Source organism: Periplaneta americana, chromosome 16 (genome assembly GCF_040183065.1).
Source record: "Periplaneta americana isolate PAMFEO1 chromosome 16, P.americana_PAMFEO1_priV1, whole genome shotgun sequence".
Lineage (NCBI taxonomy): Eukaryota > Metazoa > Arthropoda > Insecta > Blattodea > Blattidae > Periplaneta > Periplaneta americana.
The window spans coordinates 168053151-168066944 of record NC_091132.1 but is presented as its reverse complement, the minus strand read 5'-3'; the positions used below and the strand labels follow the sequence as shown (position 1 = coordinate 168066944).

General features: G+C 34.4%; 1 protein-coding gene across 1 annotated transcript in view; it reads left to right on the top strand.

Annotated features, from left to right (window-relative positions):
- LOC138691840 (zinc finger protein 234-like) overlaps window positions 1-12525 on the top strand; it is a 35967-nt gene extending 23442 nt beyond the window's left edge. Inside the window, exon 5 of the mRNA XM_069814346.1 lies at window positions 10001-12525. Within this exon, the coding sequence (XP_069670447.1) occupies window positions 10001-11474 (1474 nt within the window). The 3' untranslated portion in view covers window positions 11475-12525. The remainder of the gene's footprint in view (window positions 1-10000) is intronic.
- The last annotated feature ends 1269 nt before the right edge of the window (window positions 12526-13794 follow it).

Genomic DNA, 13794 nt, shown 5'->3' with positions numbered 1-13794 from the left:
TATCACTGATAAATTCGACCTTTTTTACTGCTGATTTTATTCTTTTATGAATAAAGAATCCTGTTCCTAATTGGTGATTATCGTTTCCTTCCCCATAAGACAACAAATAATCTCCTATTTGTATTATGCCATTCCCATCTAACCTAACCTCCTGTACTCCCACAAAGTCTATTCTATATCTAGCTAGTTCTTTTGCTACTAATGTTACCCCTCCTGTTCTATATAGACTTCTAACATTCCAAGTACCAAATCTCAAAACCTTATTCCTTTGCTGTGGTCGTGCCAGAGAATCAGTCCCACTCCGAGGCTTATTTGAAGGATTCGTAACAAAACTGTTTTTTACGGTGATGAGTCGTTAGCCCTTCGCCCAACCCCCAAGCTGGAGGACCACCTCTCATCGGCTGTCCGCGACTGCTTATTCAATATATATTCACAGCTACCCTCCATATCTGGAGGCCGTCTCCTCGATCCGCAACCTGAGGACGCGCCATGCCATGGTGATGGGGATCCCACAATACATGACACAAAAATGATTACTGGACAAAAATGTATATATGTGCAAACAAGACCTGGACGTAGCATAATGGACAGACTGGCTTTGGACTAAACTGATTGGACATAGGGTGTATGGACCAAAACACATAAACGAAAGTTCCTGGAACCGATTACTATAACATTAATTGTGTCATACATAATACAGATAGGAAATATATTACGAAATGATATTCTTTTCCACATTGCAGAAAGTGAAACATGTAAATTTAGTATTATTGGGTGATGTGAGTAAAAGTGAGATTGAAGATATATTCAGAATTTCGAGATGAATCTCACATTCACGTGGATAAAAACATGCGTCTCAATTGTCTAATAGAATTTCGCTAAAGAAATGTATCGCAGTCGAGAGGTGGATAAAGTTTGAATGGATCTCGTATAGTTGACATTGATCTTAAACATTTCTGAGTTACCCCAATAGGTGTCTCAACAGTTGATAGTGAGGTTGGAAAATATAATGGCAAAGTTTATAATGTTGCTTGACGGGAGAGGGAAAATGTACAAGATTCAGAGAGAATGTCATGTTCAAAATTATAAAGAATTGTGTCAATTTGAAAGGCGTGCGTGGCTCTCGGAACACTTTTTAGATGCAGTTCATGAAAGAAGAGGTGGTGCTCTCAGTGCACAACATAAAAAAAAAGTGAAGACTAGAAAATGCAAAGTTAGAATGGCAGCTGCATTAGAACAAAGAATTAATGTTCATGTATGTCAAACAATTCAACGTACTATGCTTTAATATGAAGTAGCCACTTAAAAATACTGAACACTTTTGAAGATAATCAGTTATTTGTGCCACCTGAAAAATTCACCCGTCTTGAGGGGTTTATGCAATTCACGATTCAGTTATGCAGCTATCCTAAAGTTTCATTCTAAATAATTCAAATGTAATTTTAAAAATATAATCTTACCTGTCATTCTGATTATATACTGTTTTCGCTGTAAGAAAAATCCTAATGTAAACACAAGCACGTTGCTGTCATAGCCGTGATTGGCTCCCAGTCGAAACACTCACATGACGCAGGAAAATATAGTTCGTATTTGGAAACCATAATCTTGTATTATTTGAAAATAAAAAATTGAATTCTAGTTGTTAAATACGACGAAACATTTAACTTCACTCGTATGTAAAACGATATGTAAAAGAAAAGCTACTTTTATATTTTGTTATGTACTATGAACGCGGATGAATACCAACAGTAATACCGAGGTAGTCTGTTCTTGTGACAAGCTGGCATCACTTGAGCACGTGGTACTGAAGTATGGCTTCTGCATCCTCAACTGTCCATTCTGAAGGCATAAGACTTAAAAATAATTTAATTGCAGTAATTATAAAGTAAATGTCTCCTAATCAAACGAATGCATAGTAGTGAGGTTAGGCCTACTTGACGAGTAACGGGAAATGTTTAACATGAAACAGAATGTACAACAGTGGCCGGGAACACGTACTCAGAACACGTACTCAGAATCTATGGCGCCAAACAGCTAATGAAGCCTCACTTCAGTCACGTGCTATTGTTTATATTAGGATTTGTCTTACAGCGAAAAGATTATAGACGGATTTGACTGTGGATCCATCATGCCAACTAAGGCTGGACGCACACTTATCTAGCAAAACTACTTTAAGCAAAAATGTTTTTCCTTAAACATACTCAAACATTTTTTTTTTCCAATTATTAATATAGGAATGCCATACAATGCGATACAAAAACGCTGTACAGCATGTTTAAGCATGATTCAGCAAAGTGTAAGAACGGTGTATAGCACAATTAAGGAAGTTTAAGCATGATTAACCAAAAATGCTGTACAGCACGATACAGCAAGTTTGAGCAGAGTTAGGACTGCTCGTAGCACAAACATTAATGATTGTTTGAAAGCAAAATATTTCGTTTTGCGTATGCACTTGGAATATGCAGAACAAATAAAGCAAAGGCCAGAGGCCGAAGTAGTCAGGTGCAGCTGATAAAGATGTGATACGTCACTCCAGTACGACATGAGAAGAGTAACCTACCAGTCTGCCAGGTAAAACAAATAATCAATGATCCCTGTCTATAGGCTAATTCACACGGGGATAGTTTACAGGAGTCAAGTGCTTGGAGCAAGTCGACTTTCCTTCAACTTTCCCCTTGTGACTTGGCGGTCAAGCAGAATTTGAGTTGACGACCTGTCATCTTTTGTGTCCACTTTCCTGTCACGTGACCATCTTGACGTCACCACTTCCCGTGTGTGAATGCGAACTTGTAGCAACCTGGCAAGTAGAAAGTTTGTAGTTTTAGGCCTATTGTCGAAGTAAATTAATAATTATTAATAATGAGCGCCCCTAAGTGGAATTCCAATGATATCATAAAGTTTCTGGAAGCGTATGAGAAGTATGAACTTGTATGGAATATACGTGACAAAGAATACCTCAATAAAAAACAAGCGGGAATTATTATTCCAGAAACTGGTCAGTGAACTCGTGGAACAAGGTTTTGAAAACCTAGACGTAGAAGTGGTTCGAAAAAAGTTAAAAAACCTTAAAACAGGACTCATTCTGAGATGCGTCCTGTATTCTGCAGGATCTTCTTCAGCTAATTCTTTCAACAAGGTATTAGATGCATCGTGCATAATTCTTCTACGAATCCATTTCTTAACCCATTTTCTCTTTTCCTTTTTTTCAAGAATATAACAAGGTGCCAATTAGCTGCACTCATGCTTGAATATGTGCTGGTGGCATCTTCAGTTTCACCAAACTAAAAATGCCAGTTCACTATTGATTTTTATTAACTATAACAGAATACAAGAATTTAAACACCACTACGAATACAACATTCAGCACACGCGTTTTTTCAAGCATGGTTTCAAGTTTAATGTCTCCGTGTGATCACAAATATAGCATCAAGTTTAGAGGCTTCAAGCACTTGATTCCTGTAAACTATCCCGTTGTGACTCAGGTTTATGACAATAGAGAAAATACAAATGCCATTACAAATACGAAGTTGAACTACATAATAACTTACCATACTGGTACTTTACTGTTTTGGATGGGTGCTGAGTGGACATCTAATCGTGCATGCATTAAAATGGTCGTATTATTTTTTTAGTCCGTACATAATTCGCGAAAAACAAATTTTTCGTTTCTTTAAGGCCCGAATCTGACAAACATAGTGGATTTCATCCCAAGTCCATCCAGTACCATAACACGACAACCACATCATCCTCCACAGCCATTGCAAGAGACTGATTTCTGTTTCTGCTTCTAGTCTCCCATGACTCTAATGTTCTCGGAAAAAACAAAGGAAAATGCTTTTTGGGATAACGAAATTGTTTTCAGTTACAGCAAAAACGTTTATGCTTTAGCCAAAAACGTTTCCGATTAAAGCAATTTTGCTAGATAAGTGTGCTCCCAGCCTGTTTCACCCAGTCTGTAAGATGGATGATCTTAAGCTTGTTTTTGTCACATCTGATTTTTTCACTGCACTTTTTATGTGTATAATTTACTTGTGTTTCCGACTGTTGAATCCGACATTTATTCCTTATTTTTAAAAAATGCTGTAGCCTTGCTGATCTCTGGCAACTGAGACTTTGAAAACATAATTGGTTCTTTAATAATTTCAGTGAAGGTAGAGTTAAATTCTGTGCTGTGTTCGTCTGTAGTGGTAGTTATAATGCCAATGCGAGGAAATTAATGTTTAAACTAGAATGAACAATTAACGCAGGATGAATTTTCATCAGAGTTGAAGTTACTTTAATTTCAGATCAGGCAGTCAAGCGACGCAACAATGGACTTATATACAGGCTGAATAAAATGTATGGAAAAATGCTTGTAACTTTCTTATTTCTAACTAGCCGTACCCGTGTGCTCCGCTGCACCTGTTAGAAATAAATATAAAGTAATTACATAATTAAAATAGGACATTTGATCCAGGGAAGATTCGTGCTTGATAGAAGGATAAATCGTTTATTATATTAATTTAAATTGTATTAAAAATTAAAATGCGATTATTTTGATCCAGAGACCACTCATTTGGTCATAAAAATTATTTTAGGAAATATGGTAAACGAATGTACAGAATAGCCTATCAAGTTTTCTGTGCATAAGAAGCTATTTTAATCTTACCTGTCCTCGATTCACTCAGAAGTTACTGTAATAACATTATAGCATTTTGTCCATCTAGTGAAACTACACTTTCCAATGGTGAAATAATAATTAATTATACAACTCTGTTAATTTAGCTTCTGATATTACTTCATTGTTAATTTAGCTTCTGATATTACTTCATACAAACACAGAAACATTCTCTGTAGGCTATGTTTCATAGCTTTCTATTGTTGTTCTCTAAAACCCCTTATAGACGAAGTCATTTGTTTTTTATTTCATTACACCGCCTTAGATAGTGTTGTTATTGTAATTTTGAAACTCATTTATCTCATTAAATATCAGTCCTAGCAAAATTTTGTATAGAATAAAACTTATCGGAAATTATTTTTAAAGAAACTTTTGTTATATAATATTTTTCATGAAAATTAATAATAAGGGAGATATTTCGATTTATTTCATTCAATCCCCCTTATAACCCCCCTTTTAAATAAAATATTTTGAATGCCATATAGCCTAAATTTTAAGTTACAACGAACTTAATTTATATTCCAATTTTCATATAAATCGGTTCAGCCATTGTCGCGTGAAAAGGTAACAAATATCCAGACAGACAGATAGACATACAAACAAAAATGTCAAAAAAGCGATTTCCAGTTTCAGGACGGTTAATTATATATGTTAGGACCAATTATTTTTGGAAAATCGAAAATTACCAGAAAAATTTCGGCTACAGATTTTTTATTATTATTATAGATTTTATGAAGAAGCTATAAAAAAAGTTGTAAGGTATCGAAAAATAAATATTTTGAACATGTTTTCAAGTACTATACTTTTCATTTATAAAGGTTGTGCCAATGAGTCTGTTTTTTTAATGGCAGCATATACTTATTTCCCCATTTTTGGATCCTTCAAGTCTCAGTAGATACAAAATCATATATTTTTTGCCATTTATATACTATTCAACTATTGTATTTTTTGATGACAATGTATGTGTATTTAAAGTCTGTGTGATGTATCTTGTCTCACTGTGAAAAGAGAGAGAAAGGAGATATGTCTTACTTCGTCTGTATTGTTATGGCGATGGGGGAGTGGAGCGATACCGTCCATCCATCCACTGGCGGTAGGGACTAGTTGATACACTCCGTAGCACAAAATAAAATAACAAAATATCTCTCTTCGTATTGTGTAGTTCCGTCACTGAGCTTGTCTTTCAAGAAACTGAGTTCCGGCAGCCTGTACAATAACAAGGTTTTGAAAGGAATCCTGAAAATTTACAACCCTCTTATAATCTCCACCCTCATTTGAAGGGACTTGGTTTTATTGCTACGAGACAAGATAAACCTTACCAGGTATAATGAAGGTAAATTTGAGTGCTTCAGTGCACCAATTTGAAGAAGCTTCGGATTAAACAATTGCTGACAAAAGTTAATAGAAAGAAGTGAATAAAGCCAATAAAAACAATTGAATAACAATATTATTATTATTTAAATTTATAATTTAAAAATGACACATTGTAGGATATTCATAATTGAAATGTAACTGCAATACTAATGCAATACATGGAATTTAAAGCAAGAAAACCCATTAAACCAAGATTAGCATTGTTGTGCTGTATCATATTATGTTGATTTCACTTTTCAAAAGGTGCTAGAAATGCATAAATCTGTCTTTGAAGTTGTTTAATGTTTAACCATTGTTATTCAATTGTTTATATTAGCTTTATTCACTTGTTTCTATTAGCTTTTGTCGGAAATTGTTTAATTCAAAGCCTCCTCAAATTGGTGTACTGAAGCATTAAAATTTCCCTTTATTCAGTACATATACAAGAGATAATTTTTGCAAAACAATAGTTTATAAATGGCAAAAAATATATATATATATATATATATATATATATATATATATGTATTTTGTACGTACTGGGACCCGAAGAATCCAAAAATTGGAAAATATGTACATGGTGCCATTAAAAAAAAAACAGCCTCATTGGCACACTCTTTATAAATGAAAAGCATAGTACTTGAAAACATGTTGACAATATTCCTTCTTTGATACCCTGCTACTTTTGCGTAAAGAGTTCCTTCATAACATAAGAAATAAAGCTACAAGCATTGTTCCATACTTTTTACTCTCCCAGTATTAGAAACAAGAGCTGTTTTAACTGAGCTGGATTTAGTTCCATCTTTAGCTAGTACGATGCATCTCATTCGTGGAATCGCTATTTGATTGAAGTACATTGCGAGATACATATCAAAGTCGACTTAAATCTCCGTTAGCTCAAAACTTCAATCTCATTTTTATCCATATGACCCATTATCTCGTGATAAAATGTTGGTATCCCTATATTCATGTACATCAGTGATGTCAATCATAGCGCAAGCGTGCCTCATTGCCGGTATGCGCTGTTCAGAGCATGTACGGCACGCAGATGCAAGTTACTAGTGAACTCAAGGGTTGTATATAAGACATTGAGGAAGAAGTCGTAAAGTAAGTTTTAGGCTGACGGGACTCTTGACTTCTTATGAGTGAAAGAGGGGATAATTTTCTTTGTCTGATATATGGAAAGCATTTAGTTACAAAGAGAAGCAATGTGAAACGTCTGAAATTATTAATAGATGTACCTAATGATGTATTGAAACTTTGTTGTTTGATTGACAATAAATAGTAATAAATATATGTTTAGATGTACTGTAGAGATTCTTCCTCACTGCACTGCATTTTAAGTTTACAGAATAATGTACAAAAAGAGTATGATGCTAATAGCGTAGACTCGTTACGAATTCTGTCTAAAAAATTGTCAAGATACGTCGTCCATAGATTTTCAGTTTGACAATGTTCCTTACCGTTGTGATGTCCTTTGGTTAAACCAGGAAAAGTTTGTGAACAGGGCCAAGTTGGAAGTCGCTTTGCCGGGTAATATATCCAGAGTACGAATATTTGCGGCGCAAATTATTTATATATTTGGCAGTAAGCACATATGTGAGCACTTATGAACTTCACAAAACCAAGACTTAGATCAAGATTATCAGATGATACGTCATGTTGCAGGAAACATAATTTCGCCGGACATAAGAAAGTTGGTGTCGGCAAAAACAAGAAAAAATATTTCTATATTAGATGAGGTAGGCCACATTATCCAAAACCGCTAAGATAAAGAAAATATACTATGTTTATTATTTGTTGCAGGCCTATTATTTCATTTTTCCATATGCACAATGTCCTGTAATTTATTTCACTTTTGTATTGGTAAGTTTAAAACAGGAAAACAGTATTTTTATACTAGTTGGATTATCAGATAATTTATATAAAAATTGATTATATTCTAGCTATTATCTGAAACGATATGAGTATTAAGTTAAGGAGAAGCTATGTATACTTATTATTTACTAGCCGTACCCGTGCGCTCCGCTGCACCCGTTAGAAATAAATATAAAGTAATTACATAATTAAAATAGGACATTTGATCCAGGGAATATTCGTGTTTGATAGAAGGATAAATCGTTTAATATGTTACTTAATTTAAATTATACTGTATTTAAATAATTAAAATGGAATCATTTTGGTCCACAGCGGACTCATTTGGTGCAATGACAATTCCTTTAACATGTTTCTCAATTTTTATTACATGCATCCATAGTTCAGTGAACATTGACATCATTTACATTTAATGTGTATACTTTATTTTACTTGTTATATGTTTCCATTGAATTATGGTAATAACTTAATTTTAACTCTTGTTTTCTACGTATTCAGTGAATGGCGCTTGGCCCACTATGGTTCTGAACCCTTCAAATAACTTAAATTATATTATATTATATTATATTATATTATATTATATTATATTATATTATATTATATTATATTATATTATATTACATTTCATTACATTACATTATATTACATTATATTATATTATATTATATTATATTATATTATATTATATTATATTATATTATATTATATTATATAAAAAGTGTGTTGATAACAGATGTACCCCGATAAGTAAGTTTTCAATTTGTTATGGGGGCTCTTGAATCTCAGGAGGAACAAATTTTATTTTACAACAGGGCAACATAATCTGCTTGGCTCATTACCCAAATTTTTTGCATTGCATTTAATGCATATGTATTTTATGTATTTTAGCTCGATTCAATTGAGTATAGTTAAAATTTGGATTATAAAATAATGAAATGCTAAGCTAACGTACTATTACTGCATACTAAATCAATACACTCTGGTTGGTCGTTAATTCTCTGAGATAAACATTATTTTAAGAAATACAGGAAACGAATACACAGAATAGCCTATCAAGTTGTTTGTGCATAAGAAGCTATTTTAATCTTACCTGTCCTCAATTCACTCACAAGTTACTGTAATAACATTATAGCATTATGTCCATACAGAGAAACTACACTTTCCAATGGTGAAATAATAATTAATTATTCAAATCGGTTAATTTAGCTTCCGATATTGCTTCATACGAACACAGAAACATTTTCTATAGGCTATGATTCATAGCTTTCGATTGTTGTTGACCAAGGCCCCTTATAGACGAAGTCATTTGTTTATTTCATTACACGGCCTTAGATGGCAGTTATTTTAATTTTAAAACTCATTTATCTCATTAAATATCAGTCCTATCAAAATTTTTCAAAGACTAAAAACTTATCGGAAATGATTTTTAAAGAAATTTTTGTTATGTAACATTTTCATAAAAATCAATAATAAGCGAGATATTTCGATTTATTTAATTCAGGCCCCCTTATAACCCCCTTTCAAATAATGTATTTTGAATGCCATATAGCCTAAAATCTAAGTTACAACGAACTTAATTTATATTCCAATTTTCATAGAAATCCGTTCAGCCATTATCGCGTGAAAAGGTAACAAACATACAGACAGACAAACATACAAACAAAAATTTCAAAAAAATCGATTTTCGGTTTCAGGGTGGTTAATTATATATGTTAGGACCAATTATTTTTGGAAAATCGAAAATTACCAGAAAAATTTCGGCTACAGATTTATTAATAGTATAGATTGTAACCTACTGTTTTATAATTCATTGCATTTATTAGAGAGGTACACTCTGCGAAACATGTTCTGATTTCCTGTTGTCTTGTATGAATGTAACACGTTATCTATTAAATAATGGAAACGGTTTAATTCATCTTGCAGTGATAGGGCAATAGAGTTTACTTTGCTCACCCCTTTTTATTCTCTGCTGCTGTCGTAGTGCAACCAGTGAGCACTTGATCGCACACAGAACCGTCTTAAGTGCTCTTGACCTTGACATCGCTCATGTACATGCATGTATATTTTGATGTCACCACACAGACAACTGCTTAGAATCATACATTTTTATTACAGCGTTGCTGATAATGTTGTGGAGACCGAGTCATCAGAATGCGACTGGATTCCTCGTGATAATCACAAATTAACCCAGAGTGGCAGCTACGAACTTGACTCGTCAATTATTGGTGACGTAAGCCATGATGCTATAAAGTGCAATACATGTAACAAGGTTTTTGTAACTCAGCGATCTCTCAAACGTCATGCCCGTATTCATACTTACAGGAAGTCATTGAAATGTGATATCTGTGGGAAGTGTTTCAATAATTCCGGACATTTAAAACAACATGCACACTTACACACAGGAGAAAGGCCATACAAATGCAATGTCTGCGGGAAGGGTTTCTCGCAATCTGGACACTTACAACAGCACGCACACTTACACACAGGCGAAAGGCCATTCAAATGCAATGTGTGTGGAAAGAATTTCTCGCAATCTGGAAATTTAAAACAACATGCCCTCGTACACACGGGCAAGAGACAATTCAAATGTGAAGTATGTGAAAAGTGTTACATGCGATCGTCGGATCTAAAGAACCACGAACGTTTTCATACAGGCGAACGACCGTTTGCTTGTGATGTCTGTGGAAAGTCTTTCGCATACTCTTCGATTCTTAAGTCCCATGAACGGGTACACACTGGCGAAAGACCATTTATGTGTGATTTGTGTGGAAAGTCTTTCACACAATCAAACGAGTTAAAGAACCACAAACGCTTCCATACAGGCGAAAGGCCATTCAAATGCGAAGTCTGTGGAAAGTCTTTCTCGCGATCGGGAAACTTAAAGCAACATGCGTGTGTACACACAGGAAAAAAAGAATTTAAATGCGAAGTTTGTGGAAAGTGTATTTCAGGTGCAGGGAATCTCAAAAAACATATGCGTCTACACACATACAAGAGCACTCTTAACTGTGAGGTTTGTGGAAAGAGTATTTCTGATGCTGGAAGTTTGAAGAGACATATGCTCCTACACACAGGCAGGCGAAAATTAGAATGCCATGAATGTGGAAAGATAATTTCGGACGCTGGGAATTTCAAAAGACATATTAGACTACACACAGGCGAAAAGCCATTCAAATGTGATGTTTGCGGATTTTGTTTCTCACAATCTAATCAGCTAAAACATCACTCCTATGTACACACTGGGGAGACGCCTTTCAAATGCGAACTTTGTGGTAAGTTTTTCTCAAAATTAGCACTTCTAAACTATCATTACCGGCAACACTCAGGTAAAAGACCGTTTATGTGCGATGTATGTGGAAAGAGTTATCTCGATGCGACAAGTTTGAAAAGACATGCACGCGTACACACAGGAGAGAGACCATTTAAATGCGGTGAATGTGGGAAGAGTTTTTCTGATTCTGCACATTTGAAAAGACACGAATTTCTACATAGTGGCGTAAGGCCTTTCAAATGTGATTTCTGTGGAAAATGTTTCGCCCTCAGCTACCGGCTTAAAGCGCATATACGCCTACACACAGTTCCAAGTTAATTTTTAAATTGTGTGGGACTCTGTTCTTTCGGGGTGTTGGATATGAAGTAATACTTCTCGGTTTCACAAATGAGTGAATGTTAAATGATTGATTCCGAGCTCTCGGTGACATCCCCGCCTTTTCTTCAGGCATTGAAGTCCTGTTGTACCATGTCCCTTTATGAAGAAGGAATGGAGTATACATATGAGTACAACTTGGAAACTTGCTATCAACATGTTTCGAGCAACAAGAGCACGAGAGGCGGACGTCTGCATTGGAAAGGCCAACTGACTCCTTAATCAACTACCTGATATAGTCCCAAGGCACTTCAATCTCTGAAGAAGATCGCTGAGATAGATGTCGAAAGCTTGCAATCAACAATGAATCTCACTAGGCTGAGGACTCCAGCAGAAATGTGTATATGAATTATGTTTGTGTTTAATTACGTCTGTAGTAATAAAAACTGTGATATACATATTTAATCTTTAATTCGTGCGTTTAAATTTTTTTGAAGACATTGGCGTATCTGGCTAAGATTTTCAAAAGTCAACTGTGGAGAAAATGAAAATGAATGTCCTTAATTTACATTTAATTTTAATACATAGGATACCGTGATTTAGTTAATTTTTAATAACAGGTAATATGCTCATGATTTACTACTACTTACAGGGAAGTAAGTGTAACTTTAAATCCACTGCCAAAAGTGTTTGAAAATTAAAAGTGGTCCCAATTTAATTGAAAAAACCCTTTTTGCATAGGTATTTATGAAAACAGATATAACTCAATGTTTAAGATATTGACAAAATTCTTTCAGCATTTAACTTACAAAAAAAACCAATGTACAAATTGTTTAGATTCGATTTTTAATACAATACTTGTTTACAGTGATAAAAGCTTATGAATGTGATTAGTAATTCTCCTTTTTACCAAAATTCACCATCCACTCCCTTTAACAATACAAAATTACTTCATATGTTCATAGAGAATACTGTACAAAATTCCATGCATTATGCTCGTACTACTATTTAGATAATAAATGCGTCCAATTTCCGGAAAAATAATTAAAGTGTCATTGTGTATGAGTTCGTTGTCGCTTGTGTTGTATTTTTCTGTGTTGATTTTAGTGTACCACATTCTTAAGTAATTTCTTTTTAAATTTTTTATAGAAGTTCCTCATACATCAGTAAATGTAGATATTCGTTATAAGATAATTATTTAACCCTTAAGTAGTCGCGTGAAACAAAATGGACACAGATTTTTCGCGTGGGAGTTGTTTTGACATCGAAACAAAATCGATAAAATAAGGCCCTTAATGACTTTTGTAAATCATTTTTCTGACAGTATTGGTTTATAAGTGCTTTACACATTTCTACTTACAAACACACAAGAATTTGACTGGAATTACACAGAAAATAACACAATTGCAAATCCTGCTAAATTTTAATAGAGTAAAATATAAATTTACATTACATAAATTACTAAGCTAGTATTGTCCAAATATGGTAATCAAGACTTAATGAAATTGAAGGTTAATGACCCTTGTGGAGAAATTCACATCTATTCGCTATTTTTCGCATCTTCTGGACACTACGCATACGTGTTTCATATGGTTTTAACACAAAAATTACTTGTTCTGTCTTTATTTCTCGGAAAAAACACTACGTACATCTTTCATGTCGGGGATTCTCCTTTATTTCTTTCGTCTGTGTGGGGGGGGGGGGTCAATTTCTGCAATTTTAGCAGCACTAGCCCGAAGATGTCTTGGAATATAGCTGGACATTGCTCTCCTTCCTATTTGTTTGACCAATTCATAGCCAATTTCGCTCAAGAAATATCTCCCAAGATTTGTAGTGTGATAATTGTGAATAAATATGGTTTGGGCATTGATGCCTGTAATGTTTATAATCCTAAAAAAAAAACAATGCCACAGATCATCTTGCTACAGTGTATGTTTCACACATATGATCTAATGTGTCAACTGCAGACTTAGAAAAATGATAGCAAGTGATCATTTCAGATTATGTAATCTGATTTATCAATATTAATATTAAAAATTTTTATTAAATTGTCCTACAGAATAATATCTGTTATATTGACAATTAATATTTGAGAAGAAAAATTCTCTCTGGCGCTGGGGATCGAACCCGGGTCTTTGGTTCTATGTACCAAGCGCTCTGACCACTGAGCTAGCAGTGCATATTTCTGTACAGATTACTGTGCACTTAACTGCGGAATCCCGGCCAAACAAGTCACTCAGCTGAGTGCGCCCCTTGTATAATGGTAGTTGACTTGGACATAAAACGTCAAGGTATATGCCTAACTTGGAGTCAGGCCACAAAC